This window comes from Ascidiella aspersa, chromosome 6 (assembly GCF_963924565.1).
Source record: "Ascidiella aspersa chromosome 6, kaAscAspe10.2, whole genome shotgun sequence".
NCBI lineage: Eukaryota > Metazoa > Chordata > Ascidiacea > Phlebobranchia > Ascidiidae > Ascidiella > Ascidiella aspersa.
Window position 1 is genome coordinate 28,913,944 of NC_139452.1, and position 25,805 is coordinate 28,939,748.

At 36.6% G+C, this 25,805-nt stretch overlaps 2 protein-coding genes across 2 annotated transcripts; both read right to left on the minus strand.

The window, feature by feature from the left end:
- Positions 1 to 204: 204 nt before the first annotated feature.
- On the minus strand, positions 205 to 7,081 carry LOC146141166 (uncharacterized). Its single transcript, XM_083391977.1, has 4 exons — positions 6,971 to 7,081; positions 5,437 to 5,577; positions 4,380 to 4,551; positions 205 to 1,748 (listed from the first exon to the last, which is right to left on the minus strand). Exons 1-4 carry the CDS (start codon positions 7,034 to 7,036, stop codon positions 1,576 to 1,578), a joined length of 552 nt encoding a protein of 183 aa, XP_083248103.1. The 5' UTR covers positions 7,037 to 7,081; the 3' UTR covers positions 205 to 1,575.
- A 5,485-nt stretch (positions 7,082 to 12,566) lies between these two features.
- Positions 12,567 to 16,969, minus strand: LOC146141167 (uncharacterized). Its single transcript, XM_083392057.1, has 4 exons — positions 16,784 to 16,969; positions 14,991 to 15,164; positions 13,889 to 14,054; positions 12,567 to 13,044 (listed from the first exon to the last, which is right to left on the minus strand). The coding sequence occupies exons 1-4, from the start codon at positions 16,913 to 16,915 to the stop codon at positions 12,830 to 12,832; spliced, it is 687 nt and encodes a 228-aa protein (XP_083248183.1). The 5' UTR covers positions 16,916 to 16,969; the 3' UTR covers positions 12,567 to 12,829.
- Positions 16,970 to 25,805: the final 8,836 nt, after the last annotated feature.

Below are 25,805 nucleotides of genomic sequence, written 5' to 3' on the forward strand. Positions count from 1 at the left end.
TTAACGTAAATATGCGAAACGTTAAGAACATGGTATTAAGCCTAAAATAGTTTTAGCATGATGACGAAATTCACTTACCGTCAGTTGAAAAATTATTTTTTAATACAAGTTACTGCGCAGCTTGATTTAAGCTTAGTTTAAAACTAGCGTTGCTCAATATAGAGCAATCTGATTGCGTTTAAAGGAAAGACGCACTATTTACAACACTATGAGGCACGATTAATAAAATCTCACGTAAAATACCAAACTGGTGTATTTTCACAGCAAAAGCGTTATAAAATACGTATGAATAAAAGCTTTAGCGAACAACATAGCACCTTATGTTTGCAGCGGCAATACAATATGGTTAGGAATCTTAGCAATGTCCCCTCTAAGATATGCCTAATATTTCAAGGCTGAGCTAAAGGAGTCCTGAATTTATGACAAATTTTGAGATTTAGTAGGCCTACAAAAATTCACTAAAATATACAAAACTAAACTTCGGAAACATCCCTTATGTTCGTACAATTTTATCATGTTTTTTTGTTGAATCTTAGCTAATTAAAGTAGCAAATGTTGTGTGCAAGTGGGCTACTGGTGCTGTGGTCCAGTCTGTATTTTGTCGAAACATAGTGTCCATTACCAAATTTTGAGGTGTGTAATCAACCTTTTATGCACACCCGAAGTTTGGAATCTTACCAAAACTCAACCTTTTTTTTCAAAAATTAGAGGTGTGCCATTCACAACTCAGGTGTGCACACAAATTGCTTTTTTTAAATATCGCGTGTGCACTTGCCATAGAATGCAGACTATACACATAATATTATATGTAGGAATAGGTCATTTAAAATATAAATCCTTATAAATATGCCGGTGTTAATGCGCACCTTAGAGGGAATATACATTTATACTGGTTCGTTGCTTGCAAATATACAATCAGGCCAACAATAACGGTGACAATCTACATGCTACAACATGGAAATTAAGTGGTATTCGTTAACAACAAATTGTATTAAATTTTGACTTTTAAATCTTATAAATATCCACAGACACACGCTTGCAAAAACGTAGCACAGACGCAAAAACAAGCATAACGCTTAACAGTAGCTTGTCAAGATTTAATACAGTTAGTCGTCAAACCGTTCCACCTAATACAGATTAGTCCAAAGCAGCGTTTCCCAAACTAGCGTCCGCGGACCAACTGGGTCCGACAGCAGTTTCATGGGTCCGCAGTAAGCATTAGTCTTTAATGCGTTAAAGCAGTTTTAGAGGGTCCGCAATGTACAGCAATAATTGTGATTCGATAATAAAGCTTTTTCGGGTACATTAATAAGGTAAATCCATCAAAACAAGTGAACCCATCCCATTAAACGCTTACCGTATTTGACAGTTTTTGCGTTTTCTTTCATTGGTGGGGTTTTTGCATTTTTCTTATAACATTCTTTGTTTATAGGGCCGCGAAATATAAAAATAATTGCTAAGGGTTCACCAGGCAAAATTTTAACAAAAGTGTGGAAACCGCTGGTCTATAGCATGTTATTGTTTACGACAGAATTTACTAACGAGCACCACAAAAAGTTGCGACGAATTCTAAGGTTACGTGAACTTGCGCACAATATCCGCATGGTGGCCACACAGAGCTGTAAGTTTTTCTCTGGTTGGGATGTCGACTTTATCGAAGTGAATTCCCTGAACAAGGGTGACGGACATCAAGGCATATTTGCCTGGCGAGTGGTGGCCATGCCGGAGCGTCGATACAATGTAGTGATCTGCGAACAGCGATACGCAAATGTATTAAATCGGGGTTGCATCATGATGCCGAATTGTAGAACCCATAGCAGTGCTTTCCAACCAGTGGGTCGCGAAGCATTTCTAAATGTTACAGTTTTCTATTAGATCGGGAAATTATTGCATTATCAGTACGTAACATTGAAATAATGTCATTAACTATTTCAGTACGTACGCCAGTAGTAACTATGCAGGTTTTATGTAAATGTTAATCTTTTTTCCCATTAATTTGTTTTTTATTCGTTTGATCATATCTCATTGTGGGTCGCACAATAAAACTTGCATTAAAAGTGGATTGCGAAATGAAAAAGGTTGAGAAGCACTGTTCTACAGGGATGTCCAACACATTTTTTCTGATACCCGATATTTTAGAAGTATAGAGTTTCAAAACCAAATGACGTCATTACTATGCATAAACAAGTAAATTAGATGAAGGTAAACGTTCAGTGGTATTTGGGTTCCAGGATATTAGGCTAAAAATTGCTTTCACATTAAAAAGTTTTGTTATCTCTAATTGTTAACATACTATATTTGATAAATTTACCTTTGAAGGCAGAATAGCTAATCGCAAATCATGAATGAAATTTCGACATAAATACCGTCTTAGTGTGTTACCGATACTACCACTTGGCGCCAGGTAATTATCGGACATCCCTAGTAGCATCGCTACCAAAATACCATCTTAAAAATAAATGTAGCCTAACTCAGTTTCGCTGCGCTTGAGCGATTATTTTGCAAAAAACGTTTTTTAAATCAATTAGTATAATTTTGCTTCTTAGCTGTAATATTGACGTCATTTTGGTATGTTCCAAATATCGGATATCGGAATTAATTAGGTTTTGTGAATTCCTAGCAACCACAAAATAGAAAAACGCTTTCCCATGGGGGAAAGCACCGAAACGTTGTTGGATTTGCAAATTTCGACACGACAACAGGTCTGGGATTTTCAATCATGTAATGCTGGCGTCGATGTCAGAAGAAAGGAGTTTTACAAAGCTGGTAAACGTGTTGTAGCATTACATCCGGCCGGCCACGTTCTGAGTTCTTTTAGGGTTAGTATTTCAATCTTTGCTCGTATTAGGAGTTTCGCATTACTAATGGTAAAAAATCACTTGTAAGTGATTGAGATACACTGTTCTGTTGTATTAAGTGGTTTGGGGAAGTAAATCTTTTATTGTTTTACGTCTTTTGCAGTTTGACCAATTTGCATTCAACAATTGCCAAGGCTCTTTGCAAGCATTGGCCTGAAATTCCGTTTTAACACTTATGGTAAATTTGTCTATCATTTTGCAGGGTTGGACGTAATAACATATAATTATCGGGAAAACATCCAATTAACACGAACTACTTTGGTGGTAATTCACGATTTATTTGAACAAAAAATCCAAAAAAGAGAAAAAAATGCCCGAACAGTTTTTTTTTATTGCGAAGCTTAACTGCTTCTACATTTAAAGGTTTCACAAGTCTGAAAATTTCACAAGTTTGAATAATAAATCAATTTTATGGCGGTTCAATGAAAGGCTTAGTACAGGGATGTCCAACATTTTATTATAGTGGGCCGCATTGAGACTTGAAATAATTTAATGGGCCGCAGAACCTATTAAGTTTCAAGATTAAGTATTGCTCTTTAGAGTTATTTACGGGCCTTTAGTGTTACATATATATATTTTTCCCATACTATACTATTAGTGCGCCCCTAAAAGCTGACTGGTACATTTTAATTAGGCTAATATTGATCGTTTAAAATACTACTTGGGAGTGAAAATGACTAGCGGGCCGCACATCAATTTCAGACGGGCCGTAGGTTGGACATCCCTGCCTCAGGACGTCACTTTATATCAGTGTTTCTTAACCCTTTTTACTTGGGAGCACACCTAGAGACGTATGGTAACGTGGCGGCGCACCTTGCGAGCGAAACAAGCGCGAAATTTTTGAGTTGTACCGCTATTTCTTTTAAATTGCCTGCAAATTTTTTAAGGGACCCCAGCCTTTAAGACTAAAAACGTTATTTTGTCAAGTCTTATTCCGGTTAATTTTGAACTTATTTTGATATGTTTGGGTTTTATCTGGACTATTTTAGGTCTTATTCTGTCGTGGTTGTTACTGCAAATTTGGCGTTATTATGTCGGTGGTCTTCAAGCCTATACTCATGCCTTATGGTATTATAGATTAATTATCTGATTTAGATAGTGTTGCTCTGTAGCTCCTATTGCGTTTTCTACTTAAAAGGCTTGTGGAATCAATCAGCTAAGCTTAATAGGAACGTAAAAAATATATGTTTTATATAATAGGACCTATACATTATTTTTTCATTTTGTTCGCGACGCACCTGGCAGCCTTCCATGGCGCACCGCTTGAGAAACGCTGCTGTATATGTTCCATTCTTGCGATTTTACAAAGATATTATTTGTGATAGAAAAAGTGGTTGAACCTAAATCCTTAAAGCGTCCAATTTAAAATTACATAAAAAAAATTTTGAATGCACTAAACTATGTAACTTGCCGGATTTCAACAAACCTTTGAACCCCACTGTAAATGTTACATTTTAGAATTAAGATTCTGGTCAATAAAGTGTCGTGTATTCATAAATAAACAGTATAAATATGTCTTACTTTGTGGAACAACCAGCGTGAATCCGTCCTGCTGTCTGGGACCCAGAATGGACTCGGTGAGGTTCCCGTTGGCAGGATTAATGACGTATATCTTGACGGGGTGCCCGTGCACGTGGTTGATCGTTTCAAGGCCATTTAACTTTAACCGGTGGAACACGGTTTGGGTGTCGCCCTGGTAATAAAAATGTGGGATTAACACCAAAAACCTTCAGAATTGATATTTAAAAAAAAAACTATTTTAGTTTTATAAGTAGTTTTTGTCCTTTATTTTTAGATGTAAAAAGCTCCTCGTTATTTGGAATGAAATCAATTTACTAGTTTTAATACTTAAGCATTTTTATTTTATGCTAATGACTTGACTTGGACTTGACTTGGGTACCGGTACCTAATTTATTTGACTCGGACTTGACTTGTCATTCATTGAAATTGACTTAAATTATTTTGCAAATGACTTGACTTAAAATGGTGATTTGGCAAATGGGCACAAAACCATGACGTCATCACTATGCGCAAACAAGCAAAACAGACGTACTTAAAGCTTTAAAGGGCATTTTGTTAAACAAAAAAAACAAAAACTGAAAAAATGATAGAACAGTATAGTTCTAGGTAACAAGTTGCAGTAAATAAAAGCGCTTTCTGTCATTACTTTTCACTTAATATCATAATAGTCCAACCCGAACAAACTGATAACCCGCCGTTTTAAAGCAAGTTAAGTTGTCTTACCCTAAGTAGAACGCTAACCACCTTCATGGAGCCCTTAACTTGACCGAACTCGGTTTGAGCCTCGTAAGTATTGCGCCTTATTTAGACGAAAGTGGTAATTTTCGGGCATATGGGCACAAAACCTTGACGTTATTATTATTATTATGCGCAAGCGATCAATAGAGATATTTCAAAATGTTAAGGTCATTTAAAAACGTAATAAACCGTATTTAGTTGTCCTAGGTAAAAAGTTTAATTCGGGAAAAGCGTTTTCTGTCATTACTTTTCACTAGCAGTATTAGTCCAACCAGAACAAAGTGAGAATCCATCGTTTTAATGCAAGTTGTTGTCTTACCCTGAGTAACACGTACACGACCATCATGGAGCCCTTGACTTTGGCCGAACTCGGTTCGAAGCGTGAGCTGTAAACCACAGAAGAGTTTCCACCCACGGGATTCGGGAACCAATCCATGTCCGACAAACCGCTTAGTGCTTCCTGTAGATTAAAATACAATTTTGAACTGTGAAAGAGACACGCACATGTGTTTACTAACCAATGTGATCTAGCCCCTCGGAAGCTGCTTTTTGATCTTTAGTACACCGGAAGCCATTGCAGACTCACCGAATCAATGATGCAAGCAAGGCAGATTCGGTTGGTCTGCGATGGCTTTTCGGTGTGGGTTACAATTTTAGAACAGCTTTTATATACGGGCATCTTGACTCGATAACTGTAAAACGGTCTTTTGCTGTTTATGCCCTATATTTTGTGCTCTATTTTGGTGTTCTCAAGTTGTACAAGATAAACTATGAATCTAAGCTGAAACACTTTCTGATGAAAGGAATCGCCCGCAGAAAATAAAATGTAAAAAAAGATCTTGATTTTCGTTTCAGATAATATGTAGTAAGATTATTAAAGCCCATACAACAGTAGGTATAGCTTTAAAATTCTTACTACGTTTTACTACAAACTCAAGACATTGTGCTGTGAAACTATCAGATAACGTTTTATACCTGTTTTTTTTTTATGAACAGTCTAAACATCATTGAATTTACTAACTCTTACTTCTAAAACTCGTTTTTTTTCATTCTTAGTTCGCGTGTCCTAGGGTTGGCATCAGTTTTTTTAGAGATGACGTCCTACTATAACATCATAGAGCAAATATAGACTAATGAAACGTGTTGTTTTCGGTCGACCTTTGGCAAATATGAATTAAAAATTAAATATACATACATTTTAAAAAAATGCGCCAAATCGTGTTGAAAAAATTATTTAATTTATTTTTAATTATACCTTAAGATTTCAATTTGAACTTTATGGACCCCCCCAAAAAATGCGAGGGCAATACGGATACATGGCCAATATTACCCAAACTCGAACTTATTATTGCTAATATCTTTTGTTTTGTTCTATAACAAAAAGTTTATTGAAGCCAATTGGGTCGCCAGAGCTTCGCTGTTACTTTAAACGCTTAATCGTTGGGTCGCCGCACAAAAAGGTTACGAAACACTGACCTATTATATTTGTTTATTTATAGACAATGAATCAACTAATTAATGCCATCCAAAAGGCCATTCACGTTTGTTATATCAACGGTGATAGACCTTTCTTTCCACGTCTATTTCCAAATGTAATAAACTATATTTAAACCTTACAAGACAGCATAAACACTAAAATAGATGCGACCGCGAGTTACATGTATATTAAAGCATATATTGGGCCAGCAAGTTATGATGTAAGCTACGCAGGTCTTCAAAACGCCACTCATTCAACCCTGGGTGACTTATAGAAAGCGTAACATATGTCAAAAGTTCGTTTGACTCCGCGCAAACAAACACGTGGTCATATCATCTCGGCCCAGTGACGAACATCGCCAGCCTGATATACTTACAGGCATTTGAAGACAGGTGCTGTAAACGGCAAGTGACGTCATCAATAGAAAGATCTGAGTCAGCATGACGTTTCGGGGGCTGGTTTTGACAGAGCTAATTTACAAACTTCTAAAAGAAAACGTAAAAATATCATCGTTATATATTATTATAAAAGACCAAACAAAAAATTGCTACAGCCTTCTTAACAGTGTCAAAAACTTCGGCTTCGTGATCGAAAAAAAACGATAATTTTATATGAACGTTACAAATTTAGTAACTTTCTGAGATCAATGTAAAGAAAAGGCAATGTTTTTTGAGTGAATATAAAAATTGCCTGGGTAATTGACATTTGGACATAAATTGGTCAATCTTATTCTTCCCATACACAAGGATACAGCTTTTTTCATAATCGAGGCCTTTGCATATGGCTAGTGGGTTATTTAACAAAAAATACAAGTATACGGTTTGTAATTTACTACGTTGAATGCAAAATTATGCAGAGTTAACACTTGGCCTATATATGTGTTAAATGTGGTGAAAAAATTGTTAAAATAGTGAAAACATTAAAAAAAACGTGTTAGCAAGTCCATACGTTATATAAAACACTTTAAAAACGCGTAGAAAAGCAATATATGTCCGGAAAATAATATTTTGGCAAACAAAATTTAATGAAAATAGTTAGCAACAACGCCCAATTAAACAAATCAGAACCAAGGGCATTCACTTCACTTTTCAAATCGCCATGAAGAAGCGCCTTCTTGCATTTCTTGCACAGTTTTCAAAGCTGAGTAACTTTAAAAACACAAGTGAACACTCTGAAAGGGGAATCCCCGCCAGATCGACAGACAAATTTCCTGTCGACGCGGGTTCATTCAGGTGCCAACTCTGCCGATTAAAACTGATCGCTGAGGAAACGGCCCGAAGACCATTAAGCGGAAATTTGGGCGCTGCGCCGTCGCCAGTAAACAAGTTATAATGCGGGAGCCCGAATTGATAATTTGGAGCGGAAATTTAACCTGAGTAGAAATTTTGAAAGCCGGTGAAAACGGCCAGCTTACGAAATCGAAATTTCAAATTTCAAATTGATGGTGCACAGCGGAACATCGGCGCTGGTCTGTCATCCTACCGCAGCGTTCAAACAATTAGTAAATTAACTAACAATATTTGGGTTATGGTGAGGGTTAGTGTCTGAGTGTGGGTGGGTCAAGTATTATTATTTAATAATATTGCTTAACCTACCCAAACCCCAACTCGCAACCTAACCTTTTTTCGTATCGTTACGTATCGTTAAAGGACTCTTTGAAATTCAATTGACCCAATTAAAAATTGAAAATTATAACCTGTTATCGATTGATGAATTAACGCCATGGAACAATGGTTCTCAACCTTTTTACGTTCGTGGCCCATTTACGTTGCAAAAAAATTCTGTGGCCCAATAGAATTTTTATGCAAGATAGGTTTAGAACAAAAAGTTAGGTTTAGAACAAAACACAGCAGAACATATTTCAAAACAGATTATTTGTTCAACCGTGCATTAGTGAGATACTTGCGGCTGAACAATACATTTACTTTCCATTTTAATTCCTCCCCAAGCCATTATTCCTGTAAAATTAAATATAGTGACACAAATGAAACTAAATCTAGCTTTTTTAAAATGGTCTGTGGCCCACCTCAAATGTTCGTATGGCCCACCAGTGAGCCATGGCCCACTGGTTGAGAACCGCTGCCATAGAACGTCATATTAACTTTAGTTCAAATAAAGTAATAAACAATAGAAATTAAAACAATAATTAGCAAAACTTCTTTTTTATTTAGAAACAAAAGCATTTCATATTATTGCCAAGGTTGCGTCGTTCACCGTATCAAAAGCCTTGTACATATTTAAGGACAGCGTCAGCCAGGTATGTCGTTATAGTCGGCTCTGTGAATAATATCGAATAAAGAAAGGATATTAGTTCGTATGTATTTCTTAGAAATAGCACCGTTACTACACAATGTCGTTTAGTACACTTCAAACCCGGGTGTTTATAACTCTTTTCAGCGTGTGCCACTGCTGCTGAAATAGCCCTGTCTTGAATTTGAGCCAAAAACAGCAGATTTCCGCTAAAAGAGGCGACAAAGCAAGATCACGTTTACCAATAAATAAAAGCGCCCTTGTTTAGCCCCTTAACATCAGCAGTATTATCAGTAGTGGCAGAGTTGAGCGCTAAAAGTCGGCTGATGATTTCGGCGGCACAGGAAGCCTGCTACGTCACGTCGCATTACGTCACTCGCAAACTCGCCTGGCCTTACACTCTGCTGTGTAGTTCGTGTGATGAGCGTTACTAGTTGGTGTCTGGGTCGGCTAACTGCTGACTGCTCGTCATATGTCAAACCCCAATGCATGTTGTGTTGTAACAGTGTACCTATAGGGCCGCTCTGAAATACACTACAGCCTCCAATTTGTGCTCTGAAATACACTACAGCCTCCAAATTGTGCTCTGAAACCCTCAAAATTGCATTATGCGAGCGTCATTTCAATTTTTTGTGTGCTTATATTTAAAAAACAAAAAACAATAGCTGAATTAAATCTACAAAAACAGTAACTGAATGAATTATTTCATGCGATTCTCTGAAAGGCACTATAGTCGCAGCATGAACTAAGCGTGCTTGATGGTGCTAAGATATGCGAATGTCTTTTCAACTTTTGGTGCGTTTACATTTAAAGACGTTTAGAAAAACAGAAGCTGTATCAATTTTTCATGCGATGAAATGAGGCTTTTATTTTTTAAGGTGAAATAACGTTCTTAAAACCGGAAACTATTCAAAGTTCTAGGCCATGTGAAGTCTTTATAAAACCTACAAATTCTACTTTCGACTGAGGAAATTATAATAATCGGCCAATTGATAAACCCCCAACCCCCTTGATAAAAAACAGTTTTTCTTCAATTCGTTTTTAATGCTTTTCCGCCTGAAAATGTGTGAATAGCACACCAGAACACCATCTTATAGGCCGACGGATTTGGGTAGACAACATTCAAGACGCGTAAGCCTATCCCCGCTAATCCCTGGTTTATTATGTGTTGCGTTACAAAGTATTGCTTATACCTGCTGTGAATCACAACAGGTGTGTTTTGCTTATACGGCGGTAATTCTTAAAGTTTATGAGCTTGAGACACACCGGTGCTTAAAAAATGGCGCGTTTGAAAACATGTTGGTGTTACTATTAATCTGTTGCGTCACAATAGGTAAACGGGTTGTATTGATTCAAACTTGTCCTATTGTTTCGGAAAATAACGTGTAGGACGTCGAAATTTTTATTTATTACTATTACTAATAGCAATATTTTATATACTGTGCTGACATTTTAGTTAGCAAAAGAGATATGTTCAAAAATTGCAAAACCATTCGCGGCCCCAAGTTTTAGAACAACTTGGTTAGATCAAACCGTGCATTTTAGAGCCTTGTCAAATTTTAAATTTACTAACAAATCACGGGTTTAGTTTATTTTAAGTCACTCTAAAATACATACAAATGTATAACTATATAAACGTGAAAATAGCAGGCTGTGTATCATATTGATACCCCTTTCGAATGCCTTTTGGTTTAACGATTATTTATTTAAAAACAGAAATATATGAAGTATATAGAGCAAAATTCGAAACAGAAATATAAAGCGAATATCATGAATCAACTCAGTCTCGTTTTTCGGTTTCGACTTTTGCATTTCTGCTTAATTTACACACAGAAGAATAGGAAGCCTTTCGTTCAAATGGGTTCGCTAGCAAACTGCACGACGCAGGAAGTCCCAGTCCATTTGCATGCAAGTTCTACATGATATTTGCACGCCTATTCGGATGAACAAAACACTGAAGGCTAACTGAAGACAAACTCGTTTTTTTGAGATTTTTTTCTGGAAAAATTCCGGCTTGGCAATTGCATTTTAATTTAGATAAGTTATTTTATCAAGCGTACTTTATTCGGCCGAAGTTATCTTTTTGACAATTTGTCAAACTTTTAAATGGTTTCAACATTAGAATAGGACAAATATGGCTTGCAACCGACACTTATTACTGGGAATATGAGCCTCTGCAAGCCCGAAACAATCACGTCTTACGGGTTTTAAAATGGAAAACGAAACCTTTTGTTTCCGCCATTTAAAAACCACGCATTGTTTTGCTTTCTTTCTTTGCATAAATTCTGCTTAAATTTAAAAAAATCCTGTTTTTGGGCAACTTTTAAACCAGGGGTTCGCGACCTAATTTCGCAAACCGAAGCCATTCGAATTTGCGTACCTATACAAGTTTCGATTTTAAGAAATTTCTGGCTTAAATTTTAGCGACTATCTAGAAACAACGTCGCATTAGCATGACGTCACAATTTTTATTACGTAACACTTTTTATTCTCGCGACATTTTCGCGAACGAAACAGTGGCTAAAACACTCTTTCTCGCTCTCAACCGGCTGCTGTCTGTTTTTTAAGATTGAAATGCGAGCGCCAAGTTGAAAAAAAACGATCAGTGAAAATCGGTCAAGCGTAAAATCTCTAAAAGCGCTTACTTGGAATTTACGCAATTACTGGAGCGTGAAAGCCAAAATCCAATTAGCAACTTGAAAGGTCGACGTTCGAAAAAGAAACTCTCTTTTTTTTCGCCAAAAATGTCAGAGAAGCGGCTTTATAGGTTTTATTAATAAAAACAAAACTAGAATCGAAAAAAAAAAACGAAAGTAACAACAACAAATAGTCAAATCGCAAAGGAAAATGGAATGTTAAAGCTGATAACAACAACAACAACAAGAACAACAACAACATCAACAACAGTGTGCATCGAGAAAAAAAGACAAGAAAACAAAAAGAAAAGAAAGGGAAACAATCAATATAGTTCTATCATATGAACTTTGCTCATTCGGAGATTGAAACAAAATCATCTTAAAATACCTACGATTAAAAACGCTTAACCCAAAAAGAGGAAAACAAATATAATAATAATAATATTATAGTTCTAACATATGAACTTTTCGTGGTCGTTATCCGAAGTAACTTGTTCAATTCTTGCAGGTGTTGCCGTAGTCAATACAATACATGAGGTCAAATGGTACGCAACCCATAAAGTAAAAAATACCCTTCGAATCAAACATGTTTCGAAAAAAACGCAAGCAGTTAAATGGCTCTAAAGTTTTGAAAGTTTTTTTTACGTGCCAAAAGTATAAAGTGAATATGAGGGTTGTGGTTATAAGGCGTTGTGGTTCTAATGTCGAAGAAATTGCCACGTTTTTTATTGAGATCAGGCGATATTTTGCAAAACGCAACCTATAATAAAATGGAAATTCAAAAGCTTTCGCACAACCGGGCTTGTTCATTTATGTTTAATGTAAGTTTTTATCTAATAAAGCACAGTTTTACGCATCCTCATACTTAGTAAAACTGTATCGAATCTACTGGTTTCGAATGCGACGTATTAGGGATGTCCGGTAATATCGGATCATAGCCGATACCCGATACCAAGTGGTTGTATCGGTCGTTGTCCGATACTAAGTTTAGATATGGCTATTTCAGCCATGTTTTATAATCCATTGCAGGGATTTCTATATTTGAAGGTAAATTTCTGAGAAAACAGTAACAACATTTTTTTGTTAAAACCCAAGAAAAAATAATTTATCAATTTTACTTTTTTTACCAGGGCAATGACGTCATTTGGTATCGGACCCGGTAGTTTTGTGGAAAATTTTAAATATCGGAATCGGAGTAGAATATCAAGTATTGGATATCCCAAAGACAAATACAGCTGCTATGTTACCGTATACAAGTATAGCTTTCGGGGGTCTTTGCTTGGGTTTGACCTAGATTTGAGGAAAGTATTGGCTACGGCTACACGAAAACAAACAGAAAAAAAATATTCTTATTCATCTTCTGGGTTCGGTTCCGGCGTGAAGTCTATGATGACGTCCCTAATTTCTTCGTCTTCCCCATACACTTGGAGAAGCTCTTTCCGTGTAGGTTCGTATACGTCGTCCGGGTACACATTGGCCGGGACTAGGGTGACCGACATCAAAGAGTAGGCGAACTTTTTCCCTGGACCGGGGTTGTGTCGCAATGTGGACACCAGGTAGTGCTCTGCAATACAAAAAAACGCGGGGTTTATGAACTTTGCCTGGTAGTATAGCAAACAGTTGTATATAAATCTGGAGTTCTTACCAGTGTGTCTAGAAAGATTTCTAACTGTGCTGCGATCTTTTTTGTAATTTTCGTAAATAAAACCTACTATAGGACCTTAATTGTTGAGGTTGTAGTAAGTCGTAGTAAAATATCGAAAAAAACGTGGTAAGATTATATAAGCACATGTATAAGCAGGTATCATTTTGAACGTTTCGAATATATTTTCGCTATACTCAGTTAAAATTGACTGTTTTTAGAAACTTTTGAGACTTTTGTATTTTTTGCAATTGGCTGTGTAGCAAGATTTTTAGGCTTTGTATAAACTGGAATTGCAATAAAATCACACAATGCGATGCACAGAAAATATATAGAGGGGCTATTTCTAAAACCCACAAGTGCAAATTGTTAATAGTAAAAATTTAATAATAATAGGCTGTGAGTGTTTAACAATGCAGCATACAACTTTTAAAAATGATTAATAAGCAAGAGTAGGATTTTTACTAACAAACAACAGAAACCCAAGACTTTTTTAGTTTAATTCCATGCAATTACTCTTTTTCACCATTGGAATAATATAACTTAAAAAGCTTTAGTTTTCTACTTGGCATTATAATAAAGTTACGATACGTCTGAACAGAGTACCTGTTATTCGGGCTAAACTAAATTAACTTAACCCATTAAACACCGCTAACTACAAAGTAAAAAACTAAAAACGAAGTTATTACGTGTTGTACAGGGCTCAGTAGCCATTTTAAACAACAGGCGTGTTGGCTTCAACTGACAGTATGCTATTGCAACTCACCTCTTGGAATAACGGCTGTAAAACCGTCACGTTGTCTCGGTCCTAACATGTAAGTTGTCATGTTTTTGTGGACCGGGTCCAGCACGTGGATTTTCAAAGTTCCGCCACGCAAGTAACTGATACTTTCCATACCTCTAAGCTTGTGGAAGTAGCTTCTGGTACATTCCTACAAATAAATTAGAACAGGTTACTTCGGCTGCTAAAGTTTGGGAATATTAAGTCCGCCTAAAAACATTTAAATTTTGTTTTTATATTTTTATGACTCTTTAATTTCTGATTATAACTTTCAGCAATATTAAAACTGTTAAGTAAATCGATATCAACTCTTTTTAGATAATATTTTATTATTGTGTTGACCGGAATTTTTATAGTTGGGTTTGGATTCAATTAAATTGCAATGCAGTTCGACTTGCCTTTTAACTTAAACAATCAGATAAAAAAGGCTTTACCAGTAATCGAGCATATTGAAACAAAGGTAGGTGGCATTGTGTGAACGTTCCAATAAAACAATGCGTATTAGTGACGTCATAACGATCGGATATAGTAGGAGGAAGAAAATTAAAACTCATTCAGAGGGAATCGATTATGTGAAGCATATTTATAATTTTAACCTATATGTGACCAAACTGTAAATTAATGTATTTCAAAAAGAATATAATACAATTTGCCAAGTTGCTGGGTAACAAAACTCTTCAATTAACAAAACTCTTCAAAAACTTAAAAAAAAGTGCCCAAAAAGCAAGACAGTGACAAAAACTCCAGTTTCTTACGTTAATATATGCTATGCCTAGCAGCAACAGCATAATGGTTAAATTAACCCTTTTTTTAAAGCTGGTCTAGAATCCTATTGCATTTATTTAAACAATAACGAAGCGGGTTGTCAAAGTTGAAATTGCAAGGAAAGGCATAAAAATGTTGAAATGAATATAAAAATAATACTTTACCTAGCCGAAACCAAACGCTAACTCGCCCTAACCTAAATATTGTTGACAACATAACCCCCCCCGTGCTAAAATGTGGTAGGATTCTAGACCAGCGCCCTTTTTTTACAGTTTGGAAGTAAAATGTCTTGCTGGTGCGCAAAATCAAAGCTCAAACTTACCCGGGTGTATGCGTACAAAACGCTGGACGTATTCCGAATGGTTCCAGAGGGGTAGTTGTCCGGTAGGTCGCTGGTCGATTCAGGCGCAATATGAACCAATGAGGCATTGCCTCCTACTGGGTTGGCAAACCAGTAAGGTTTACCGTCTTTTGGTCTCAGCCTTCTTACGGGCCTCTGCAAAATAACGTCGAATTTAGACGTGCCACTACGCTGCCGCACTGTTTACGTTTTTCAGGTTCTTGGGAGCCTGCTTTCCATAATGGACTCCAGCCATATGACCGATATTAACGTAGGAATACAACACAGTTCGGAATAAAATCAAAATTAGAGTATTACTAATAATAGTCGTAATAACGTCTAAATCGGAAAAAGTCCTAAAGCCGTCGAAATAAGACCTAAATGGCCAGAAAAAAAGACCTATACAAAATTTTACCTAACCTAAAACTCCACCCCTAACTTCATAGACCGATGACCCCCCCCTCGTTGAACGATTTTAGGTCGTTGATATTACTTGGTTGTATGGCTTTATTATGTCGTTGGTCTTATTACTGTGGTATTACAGACTATTCTCGTTTCTGTATTGTTTCTTTGTAGGTTTAATTGTGTGCCCTCATAATGTGAGGCCGCCAAAGATTTCTGCCAAAATTTGTTTTGCCCGAATTGTACGCCAAAATATAGCGTTATATGCAGGAGTGCGTGGTTTTAAAGATCTTAGGTGGAAAGGCACTAGAATACAATCATGCTTAGAAAAAATTGGCTTTAAAAAGTAGTTTTTGATCTCTTCATACTTTAACGTTTGTGCCATTTTTGTCTGGTAATTTATATAGGCTACCTGCTTGTACTACCCACGCCTATTTGTACGACGTACATACGACGTACACGACGTACAATTTTAACACCATACTATGTGTGTCAAGTTTGTGTTATTCACTTCTGAAAAATATTATACGTTTGTATTCATTTTTACCGTTTATATAGTATAGGTTTGTAAATTTTTATGCCGGTTAATCTTACATGTTTGTACTACTATTTACAACGCTACCGGTAACACGCGCTGTAAGGCATAATCTATGTTAGAATTTCTACAAGTCTATTTTGCAGCGCTTTATTACCACGGCAGCATTATACATGGAAACAACGTTTAACATACATTAGCTTGGCTGCTATTTATGAGTCAACCTTAGTCACAGTGATGTAGCGTTGTTGTTGTGATAAATGACAAGTCTATTAAGATGTGATTTACAGTTACATTGATGTTGGCTGACAGGCCTAGGTATTTGCACAAGATAATTCGGGCATTGTTTAATTAACGAGTTTAATTAACGCCCAGGATTTCTTTAGTAGCAACAAACACAGAATTTTAGCACACGCATTATGGCAAAACTATTACCTTAAAAGCTGAAAATTCGACATTAAAATTTATGAATTAAAGTTAAACTGCTTTTTGCGTATATCAAGTAATTGAGCCCAAAAGACTTAAGTTAAAGTCAATACAACACTGCTAGAACACTATACTTTTCGTTTAATTTAACAGTATTCATTGAATATTGAAATCTTAAAGTTAAAGTTAACTTTAGGAAGAATATTAAAGTCCATACAGAACGGCATCATTGTGAACATTTCCAAAAACTCTTTATTCATTTTCAACATCATGATGTTTTCAAAATAATACCTATATTTCTGTATGGGCTCTGATATTCTTACTGGGTATTAACTACAACCTTCGAACGCTATGTCAAAAAGTTAACCTTATTTTGCATTTGTTGATTTAATATTATAAAACACAGTCTTACGTCGTTTAAATTCAAGGGGCAGTCGTCGTAGCTGCTTGGTTCTCGCTTCTTTCCTCTTGATTTCGCTTGCTGGGTTACATTGATCAGGACAGCAAAGCAAACACAGGCAAAAATCAGCTTCATCGCCGTCATATTCGTCGCTAAAGTTCTTTCAATACTTTGTAGCTATGTGCATCCGTCAACCGCTTGCAGTGAATGGTGGCTTTCGCGACCAGCGCTGTTCTTTATATAGCAGCGCTTTGCTGCATACGTAAAATGCGTCACTTGCATGAGCTCACATCACAAACCGCGTGCCACCGCTCTAGATCTGTTGACACGCTCACGTTTTAGACTCTCTTTTTTTCGCGCCCATTTATTTACCATGGGGCGGGGTTGGTTGTGCTGGTGATATGGGTTTGGACGCCCCGAAAGCGACTCCACAGTTTGATGACGTTTTGATGATGTTTTGATAACGTTTACAACCAGACCTTTTCAAGGAATCCGCGACCTAATCAACGCAATTAACACCTGAGGGTTAATTACGATGTAGACTCTCAAATTAAGGAATTTACCAACAATTTTATCGCGTCTATAGTAAATGTACGCCTTTATGTAGTTTATGATGGATGTTTCCTTCAATGGGCCGTTTCGAATTTTACTCATTTAACATATACCTTGATTCAATGTGATTTAAGTCTCTTTAATAGTAGCTTATTGTAAAATACTAAACTAATTCACGCTACTTTTTTAGCATGCCAGTAATTTTTCGCTTTAAAATTTAGGGCCATCAGTCGGCAAAATAAGTAAGGGACAAAATTGCAGGGGCTCTATAATAAATAAATATTAAAATTATAGTTTATCTACTTCACCGTTAATTTATGCTACCGGTTGTTTGCTTGCTATATTGCGTTTTTGGTATTTGTAGGTGAGGTACTGCTCATTATTATCGGACGAGTTTACCAAGTTCAATAGCTTAATTTAGTTATATGACAAGCACTTGACTTGCTCTACTTATAATTTGATTGGGACTTGACTTGTTATTTATTCATAAAGACACAACTTGGACGTAAGTGTTTTGTACAAATGACTTGACTGGGATAAATTTATTTCAAAATGACATGTTTACAACATTGTAAATTTATCAGCATTCCAACACATTTTGCCTCACAATGAAGGCCAACATTTAGTCGGATATAGGCTCAGTAATGAACAAAAAATGCACCAAAAAGAGTGTGTCGTTTGCAAACCGCTCAAGCATCGGGTTGCAAGCCAAAGGAGATCAGCTAAAATTTAACATTTGCAGACGCCAAAAGGACGGTTGCATGCCAAGATTTGGGGAGGACATGGCTTGACGTGGCCCTTGGCTGTATCTGATTACTTGCACGTGTTGGATAAACCATAAGGTTCGTTGTATGATAGAGGCCGAGTTTTGTGTTCTCGTTTAAAGCGTCACTTTGGGCATCTTTCATTTGGCAGAGTCCGTTGCTTATTGTTTATTTGTATCAAAGCACGTTTGCAAGCGGGTAAACAGTTGGCAAGGACTGTTATCGGAGTGATAAAGCTATTTTTTTGCGATTTTTGCAACGCTGCCAAGTTTTTTGCACCCGTCAGCCGCCGTATAGGCCAACCTACAAATCACGATTTGAGTTTCTGCAAATCATTCACAAAAAATAATTGCACAGATATAGGAAATCGGTGCTGGGCGATATAATTCATTTTGTGAAAAGGTTTGTTGTTTTAAAGGTATTACACAGGATGGATTCCAACAAAAATAACAAATCTTTAACCATCTTGAAAACAGTTTATTTTGGCTGGAGCCTTCATATTCGAAATATTTACTATGATTTATCCAATTGAAAAGCTTTTAAAACAAGCCAACAGCTTTGTAATGTTGTTTTCATAACCGCAAGGTGTTGCGTTAACATTCTTTATTTTCCGTTTTGTTTGGGCCAGAGCCTTGAGTTTTGTGCGTCTCTTTGCATTTCTGCAATTTGAAAGTGTTAAAAATCAAAGTAAATAATTTATAATGTTGTTTATTAATTCGTACGCTAAATTTTATGTCCCCTTTTTCTAAATGTGTAGTACGTACCGAATAGGGGAAATCCCCGATTGTGCGACCAGACATGCGGGGGTAAAAAGGGTTCTTAACAAAATAGTTTGAACCGGATGTTAATTAATCAGAAGAATGTACCTAAACGGGAATCTTTCGAGAAGCAACCGCCTAGACCTCAAGCAACAAAGCAGCCGTGAATGAATAACCACACATTGGTGCACACAGGTTTAAATATATACCAACCTGGTCCGTTTTTAGGCGTCCGGACGGTGTATTCAAATAACCTGTAATTTCCTCATACACAAGTGTTTCGAGTACACACAGCAAAGGACAGGCGAGTGTACAATGCAAAACAAGTCTACGGCTTTGAAACCAGGCCGCAAGGTTCTCTATATGCTATGAATGAGTAATGCTTGACTGGCACTGCAGTGCGCATTTAACATACCTGCTTGAACCCGCAAGAGCTCCGGCAAACTTAAGCGAACTATTTCCCTTTCCGTATAAGAGCGAATTACCCTATCTAACCCGGCGTATTAAGCGGTTTGTGGACTTAATTTGACTGGAATTTTAGAGTCTGCAATACGAATAGCTGAAAATGGAAGAGTTTACGGTCACATAACCAATAGTGTGGGGGTCTGTGCTGTTGTTTAATGGAATTATTAGCCTCGTAAAAAAACAAACATGTTTTTAACAACATGTTATTTTGCTAATTTTATGCCTAAGTTAATGGTTAATTAATTGACAAATTATACATTGCCTAACAGCTATTGACTTGCTACCCAGAAATTTTTTACATCCATTGACTGATAAAATATATTTTATTCAAGTAACAACCTGTCTATTTAGGGTTAATGCTAATTTTTAAAGCTTATGTACAGTAATTAGCTTATGTGAGTACTAATTCAAATGTTAGAAGAATTGTTGTAACGTGATTGGTTTAATTTTATTTGTTTATGAAATAAAAGGGTGCACAATGATTACAAAGAGGTAAAATAGGTTCGCCAAGTAAAAAAACATTTCCCAAAGCATACACAAAAACATTGCCTTAATAGACCACCTTATTTGAAAATGCAACCATCTTTTTAGACAACGGATTTTCGTCCTAACATGCCCTTTGTTTCAGAGCTGGCAAAAGCTCGATTTTCAACCGAATTTACGAGTATTTGCCTTGTAAAAAGGGCAAATCAAACTTTCTAATACTCATGATGTGGCATTTGTTAATTATTTTAGGTTTGATGCCATGGCAGTTCTATTTTAATAAAACATTCCCGTAATAAATATAATACGTAAGTGAAACTATAATGCCTTAATTCGACTAGATATGTAACCACCGATTTTAGGCGTGTGTATTGACTTTATAAATGAGCCTAGTCAAGCTTTCAAATACCCATAATGCCGTATTTGCCTGATGGTCTTTTATAATAAAGCATTCACGTCATAAAATATATTATGTAGGCGAGACCAATTCTCTATTCGACTAGATCAGTGGTTCTCAACCTGGCCCATTTTCGTTGCACAAAAGTTCTGTGGCCCAATAAATGTTTATAAAAAAAAACAACTATGAAATAGGTTCAGAACAAAAACAGCAGAACATGTTTCAAAACAGATTATTTCATTAACCGTGCATTAGTGAGATACTAGAGGCTAAACAATAAATTTACATTCCTTCCCAAGCCATTATTCCTGTAAAATTAAGTATAGTGACACAAATGAAACTAAATTCTTCAGTAAATCTAGCTTTTTAAATTGGTTTGTGGCCCTCTCAAAATGTTCCCATGGCCCAACAGTGAGCCATGGCCCACTGGTTGAAAACCGCTGGACCAGATATTTGTCCCGAAATGGCTTTTATTGTAGGGCGGCGAAATTTCATTTTCAACCCAAATAACCTCAAAATTTCGGACGTGATTAGCACGGCACACCTGAGTTTAACAAGGGACAGCTATTCATAGTTGAACTCACAAAAAAACTACCGAATTGTGAAGCACGTACATTGTTACCAGCTGGTCAGTAGCCGCACGCAATCCCGAATAGCGCATTTCACGAATCTTCCGAACCTATCCCGCACAGATTTCCGTTCTGGCATGAAAAGTCACTTTGCGCTTTAACCTTTAGCAATTTGCGAGGCTCTATTAGCGCAGAAAGCAGGGAAATGAAATTTGCTAAGAGCGTGGAATTAGGCCGGGCCAAATCTGCAGCATTTTTAATGCGATTTTGGCCTTTTAGGGAGGGCTCTTAAAAGTTTGAAGTTTTGGCGTGTGATTTATATTAATGAGCGAAGTTTTCGACAATAAACCGTTTTGTTAAATGCTTTAAACCATTAAAAAGCATAACATTGTTTAAATGGCTTCGGTGGCCTTTTTTAAAAACAGGCTCTTTACGTTTGGGGGAGTAAAGACAGACGGTTGCCGTTTTTATAAAAGACTCATTTTAGCAAAGAACGCATTTACAAAGGTTACTTACGCAATGTCATAAATAAAGCCGATTGCTTTAATGTGGTATTTTAGGATCCCGGGTTAGAAAACAATTAGTGTGCCAAATCAGGCGAGTTTAAACTTGCAAGTCGCACGCTTATACGCGCACAGTGGGACTTATTGTTCTAAAGTATTTTGGTTTTGGATGTGAACTTAAAAGTGTAAAAATTGAGGTGCTATAAGTTGCGATTGTTTCGCGCATCACAGACACACATATGTGCAGGACGGGTCGTGTCTGTCGGAGTTTCGGTAAAAAGAAAAATAGTTTAAAAAAGGTCATAAAAAAGCATGATGATTTTTGCACACACAGAAAAACACAAATGCACACGTGCGCACGCACAGACACGCACTTACAAAAAAACGGGTGTCTGCGTCTACTCAATCGTTTCGCTAAAAACGTATTTCAAAAATTCGCAATGAAAACAGCTTTTTTAGACACAAACAAACACGCACAGACAAGCACATATATGCACTTACAAAAAACGGGTTGTCTATGGTCGTTTTGCTCAAAAAGTAGTTCGAAAATCAAACTGATTTTTTAAACACACACACAAATGTACACGCACACAGACATACCAACACTAACGCACTTACAAAAAGTAGTTACAAAAATTGGCTATCAAAACAGCTCTTTGCAAACACACGCGCACACACGCACACACACATGCACACACACTCGCTGACTCATCACTATAATGTCTGTCTGGGCTTCACGTATCCTGCCCCGCGTGACTTTAGTCTGCCGCTGAAAGTCGTGATAGATCGCCCCGTTTGGCCGCGTTTTGCCGCGAAAGATCAACTCGAGACGACAACGCCGCTCGGCCTTTAACGTCCCGCGTCGAGCGCTGTTCTGTGACGTGACAATTAAAACCGAACGCGCGCCGGAATTTGAAAGACGCGCACGTTATTTGGGTTTGCTGAAATTAAAGGTTTTTTGGGGGGCGGAAACTCGACTTTTTTCATAAAAAAGCATTTTTTTTTTCGGAACAATCGTTCTATAGCGCGATCACGTTTTTAACGAACTTTTGCGACCCTTTGTTTAATTTCAAACCCAAACGAAGACCTGTTTGTTTTTACATCTTGGCAACAGTAACTTTGGTTTGTTTGTTGTTAAATCTGTGGTTAATATTTTATTCCAAGCGAAGTTTTAAACACTGATTTATATAATTAATGGGTTTGAATCTGTGAAATAATGAACGAAGGGCAATAAACACACAGTCATACTTGCATTCAATTCCATAAATTTATGTAGACTGGTTTATTAAGTGACATAACGATTATTTATAAGCAAGATTACACAATCAAAAAGAAAACCACCACTAGTTTTCACGGGTAACAGTTGGGAAATCTCACAAAGAACTGAAGCCTTGAAGGTTATGCATTTGATTGCAAACTATCTATTTTTATTGACGTTTCATTTAGCGGTTCACTTTTAACTATGTGCGGATTGCGCGGGCAATTTTTAATGCGGGGTTTAGAAAAAGTATACGGTGTAATACTAATAATATTGCGGTTTTTGTAAGTAATATTCTCCTATTGCTACACTATATCAACATAGAATCAATGTTTACAGCTAAAAGTTTATTTAATATTTTTTTGTCAGTTCACCAGAAAAAAACGTCAGATTGCTATACCCACAGTCATCAGTTCAGACTAAGTATACTGTCAGGTTAGCAATGAAGGTTCATAGCCACTGTCTTGGGAGGACACGCGTACCGTCTGCCTCGATTTGACCCCTTTATTTCCCAAGCTCATGTCTGCACGCACATCACAACAATGAACAACAAAGCACGTTTTCCACTTGATTGCTGGATGACCTTTACAAGTTGCCGCGAGTTCGATTAGCGCTTTTTCACTCGTTTTATGACGATATTTCACGGTTAACCACCAACCGCATTTCAACTACTGTACGAGAAAAACGCAGGGTAGGAATTTTTGACGTGCGCCAAACGAATTACGCGTTACACATACACATTGCTAGGGTTTAACCCGCACCCTTACCCCTAAAATGTTCTATTGGACAGGGCAAAAATTAACAACCCACAATCAGGGCCGCAGAGCCGAATAAGTCTATAGAACAGGAAGTAGATTTATATGCGATTTAAGAAGTTTTATACCATTTTGTTCCGCATCAAGTTGCACATTTAGCGTGTTTAAAGCTGGTAGTCGAACCGGAACCGAACCGGAACTTTATGAACCGGTTTTGGGTCAATTTTATCCGAACCGTAACCGAACCTAAACCGTTTTTTGTAAGATCTTAAGGACCCGAACCGGAACTGAACCGAAAAATTTGAAAGAACATGAACCTTAACCGAACCCGAACCTGTAAACAAAAGCGGTTCACTCCAGCATGACGTCACAACTTGTATTTTACAGAATTAATTTACGCCATGTTCGAAATTTATGACAAAAATATGAATATTGTTTAAATAAAACATTGATTTTTTATTTTTTAAATATTTCAATAATGGGTTTCTGATTTTTAATGCGTCACGTAAACTTAGCTTAAATGACTTACAATTTAAAGATTATTCTCTATACATTTATTGACTCACACTTTTGGATTTAACGCAACTTATATTGTATCCGAACCGGAACTTTATATACCTGCTTTAAAATAACAATGGTCGAGCCGGAGCTGAACCGCAACTTTCAAATTGCTCGAAACCGAAACCGGAACTGAACCGGATTCCGAAAAAAATATTGAACCCGAACCGAACCTGAACCGGAAAAGTGAAACGGTTCGACTCCCTGGTTTAAAAGTATCTATAAAGGTGTATGTTTTTGAAAAGTTGTTATGAAGGGTTGCATATCACAACAGTAATCATCTTCGGTCACAGAAATCTAACTTAAAATGTCAAGAGCTGTTTTTTTAGTTATATTAAATTGTCAAGGTTTACAACAAAAATACTGCCGTAATAGTCCTGGTAAAATGTAATACTAAAATTTTCCTCTATAGGTTCAACAAAATGTGATTTATTGTCTCAATAAACGGACCGTCGGACCGCATTTTCTACTGTGACAAAAGTTCATTCACGTTTGTCTCTGGTCCCTGAATTTAGTGGCAATCTATCATCGCAGTTTGAAACAAAATAGCTGTCGTCGATAGACACATTATGATGCTTTAACTTTTTAAATTTGCATCGTCAGATAACGAATTAAGCACATAATACGAACTTTTGACTTTAAATCGTTGCTATTCATTTAATCGATCAAATATTTTAGATCACGCTATGTCCTGATTGATAATAACAACGTGATTTTAGTTATTAGAACTGTCGATTTAATAAACGCTATTAAATCTATATCGAAAAACAAATCATGATTTTCGCTTCTCAAACTAATCGACTTAGTAGGTTTTTGTAACAGGAAAATAATAATTCATCGCAATAATTTTTATAACATATAGCATTGGAAATCAACGTCAAAAAAAGGTCAAGTAAATCGACATCATCTGAAAAAAGAAGTTGAGATACGCATTTGTATCCCTTGTATCGCTTTAATAAGCTTTAATAATATAGTGAGTTTTGAACACATTTCAGTCACATAACTGATGTAAACTATTAGCTTGTTAAATGTAGTTTGTAGATAAATACCAAAGCCATATAGTCGAGTAAATATACTTTGCTAATTGTAAATCTGGTATTTAGTTGTAAATGTGAAATCGAATTTTAACACCAAATTTGGTATTTTTATGGAGTAGCCCTATTGCAACGCTTTTCTGTTTCTAATAGTATAGCTGTATGCAATTTAAACGCTAATTACAAGTTTTAAATAGAAAATACAGTCGTTTGGATATACTATGGTGCTGCTACCAGGCATGGTTTACAAACGAGAAGCCATTCCGGCAATCTGTTATTATTTTATTCAACGCTTTAACTTCCTATATTGGACGCCATCATTAGAGAATGCAAACATTAAACCCGGCAAAGTAAAACGAAAAATAGATAATTTCTCTTCTCGTTTCGAGCCGTTTCGATGTCTTGGTGATTTTAGCTGCACAAAAAAAAGTTTACTCAGCTAAATTTGTGGGAATTTTAGCGGCACAAAAAAAGTTTACTCAGCTAAATTTGTGGGAATTTTAGCGGCACAAAAAAAGTTTACCCAGCTAAATTTGTGGGAATTTTAGATGCACAAAAACATGTCAACCACCTAAATTTATGGGATTTTTTGAAGCTCTTACGTGCGTTAAAAACGTATGTGTGCGTCGCCCATTCGCAAATCATAACGTGCTGAACGAATGCACCCACGTTTGTGCCTTACTTTTATTTGCTCGAATTAGCTTCCTAATGAGCCGCCGTTTTTGCGTCTGTCTGGCGTATTTTCGTACTTTACAAACACGTTTCAAACGTAAATCTCTCAAAGTTCGTTTCAATTAAACACACGAAAAAAACTTTGCGCTACGTACCACTGAATAATTAGAAATAATGTAAAACGAAAACGACAAAGTTTAAATTTTTTTTAATCGGTATGACGATATTTCGTAATTAATCGATTCTCGTCAGAGTTTACTCCCGAA

Bases quoted from the DNA above. Each gene is read 5' to 3' on its own strand.
- LOC146141166 (XM_083391977.1), bottom strand. From the start codon at position 7,036: ATGCTGACTCAGATCTTTCTATTGATGACGTCACTTGCCGTTTACAGC. The intron at 5,578-6,970 runs GTAAGTATATCA...TTTAATCTACAG, and splicing joins GCACCTGTCTTCAAATGCCT to GAAGCACTAAGCGGTTTGTC. The intron at 4,552-5,436 runs GTAAGACAACAA...TTTTATTACCAG, and splicing joins TCGTGTACGTGTTACTCAGG to GGCGACACCCAAACCGTGTT.
- LOC146141167 (XM_083392057.1), bottom strand. From the start codon at position 16,915: ATGACGGCGATGAAGCTGATTTTTGCCTGTGTTTGCTTTGCTGTCCTG. The intron at 15,165-16,783 runs GTAAGACTGTGT...GTTATTTTGCAG, and splicing joins GCCCCTTGAATTTAAACGAC to AGGCCCGTAAGAAGGCTGAG. The intron at 14,055-14,990 runs GTAAGTTTGAGC...ATTTATTTGTAG, and splicing joins TTTTGTACGCATACACCCGG to GAATGTACCAGAAGCTACTT.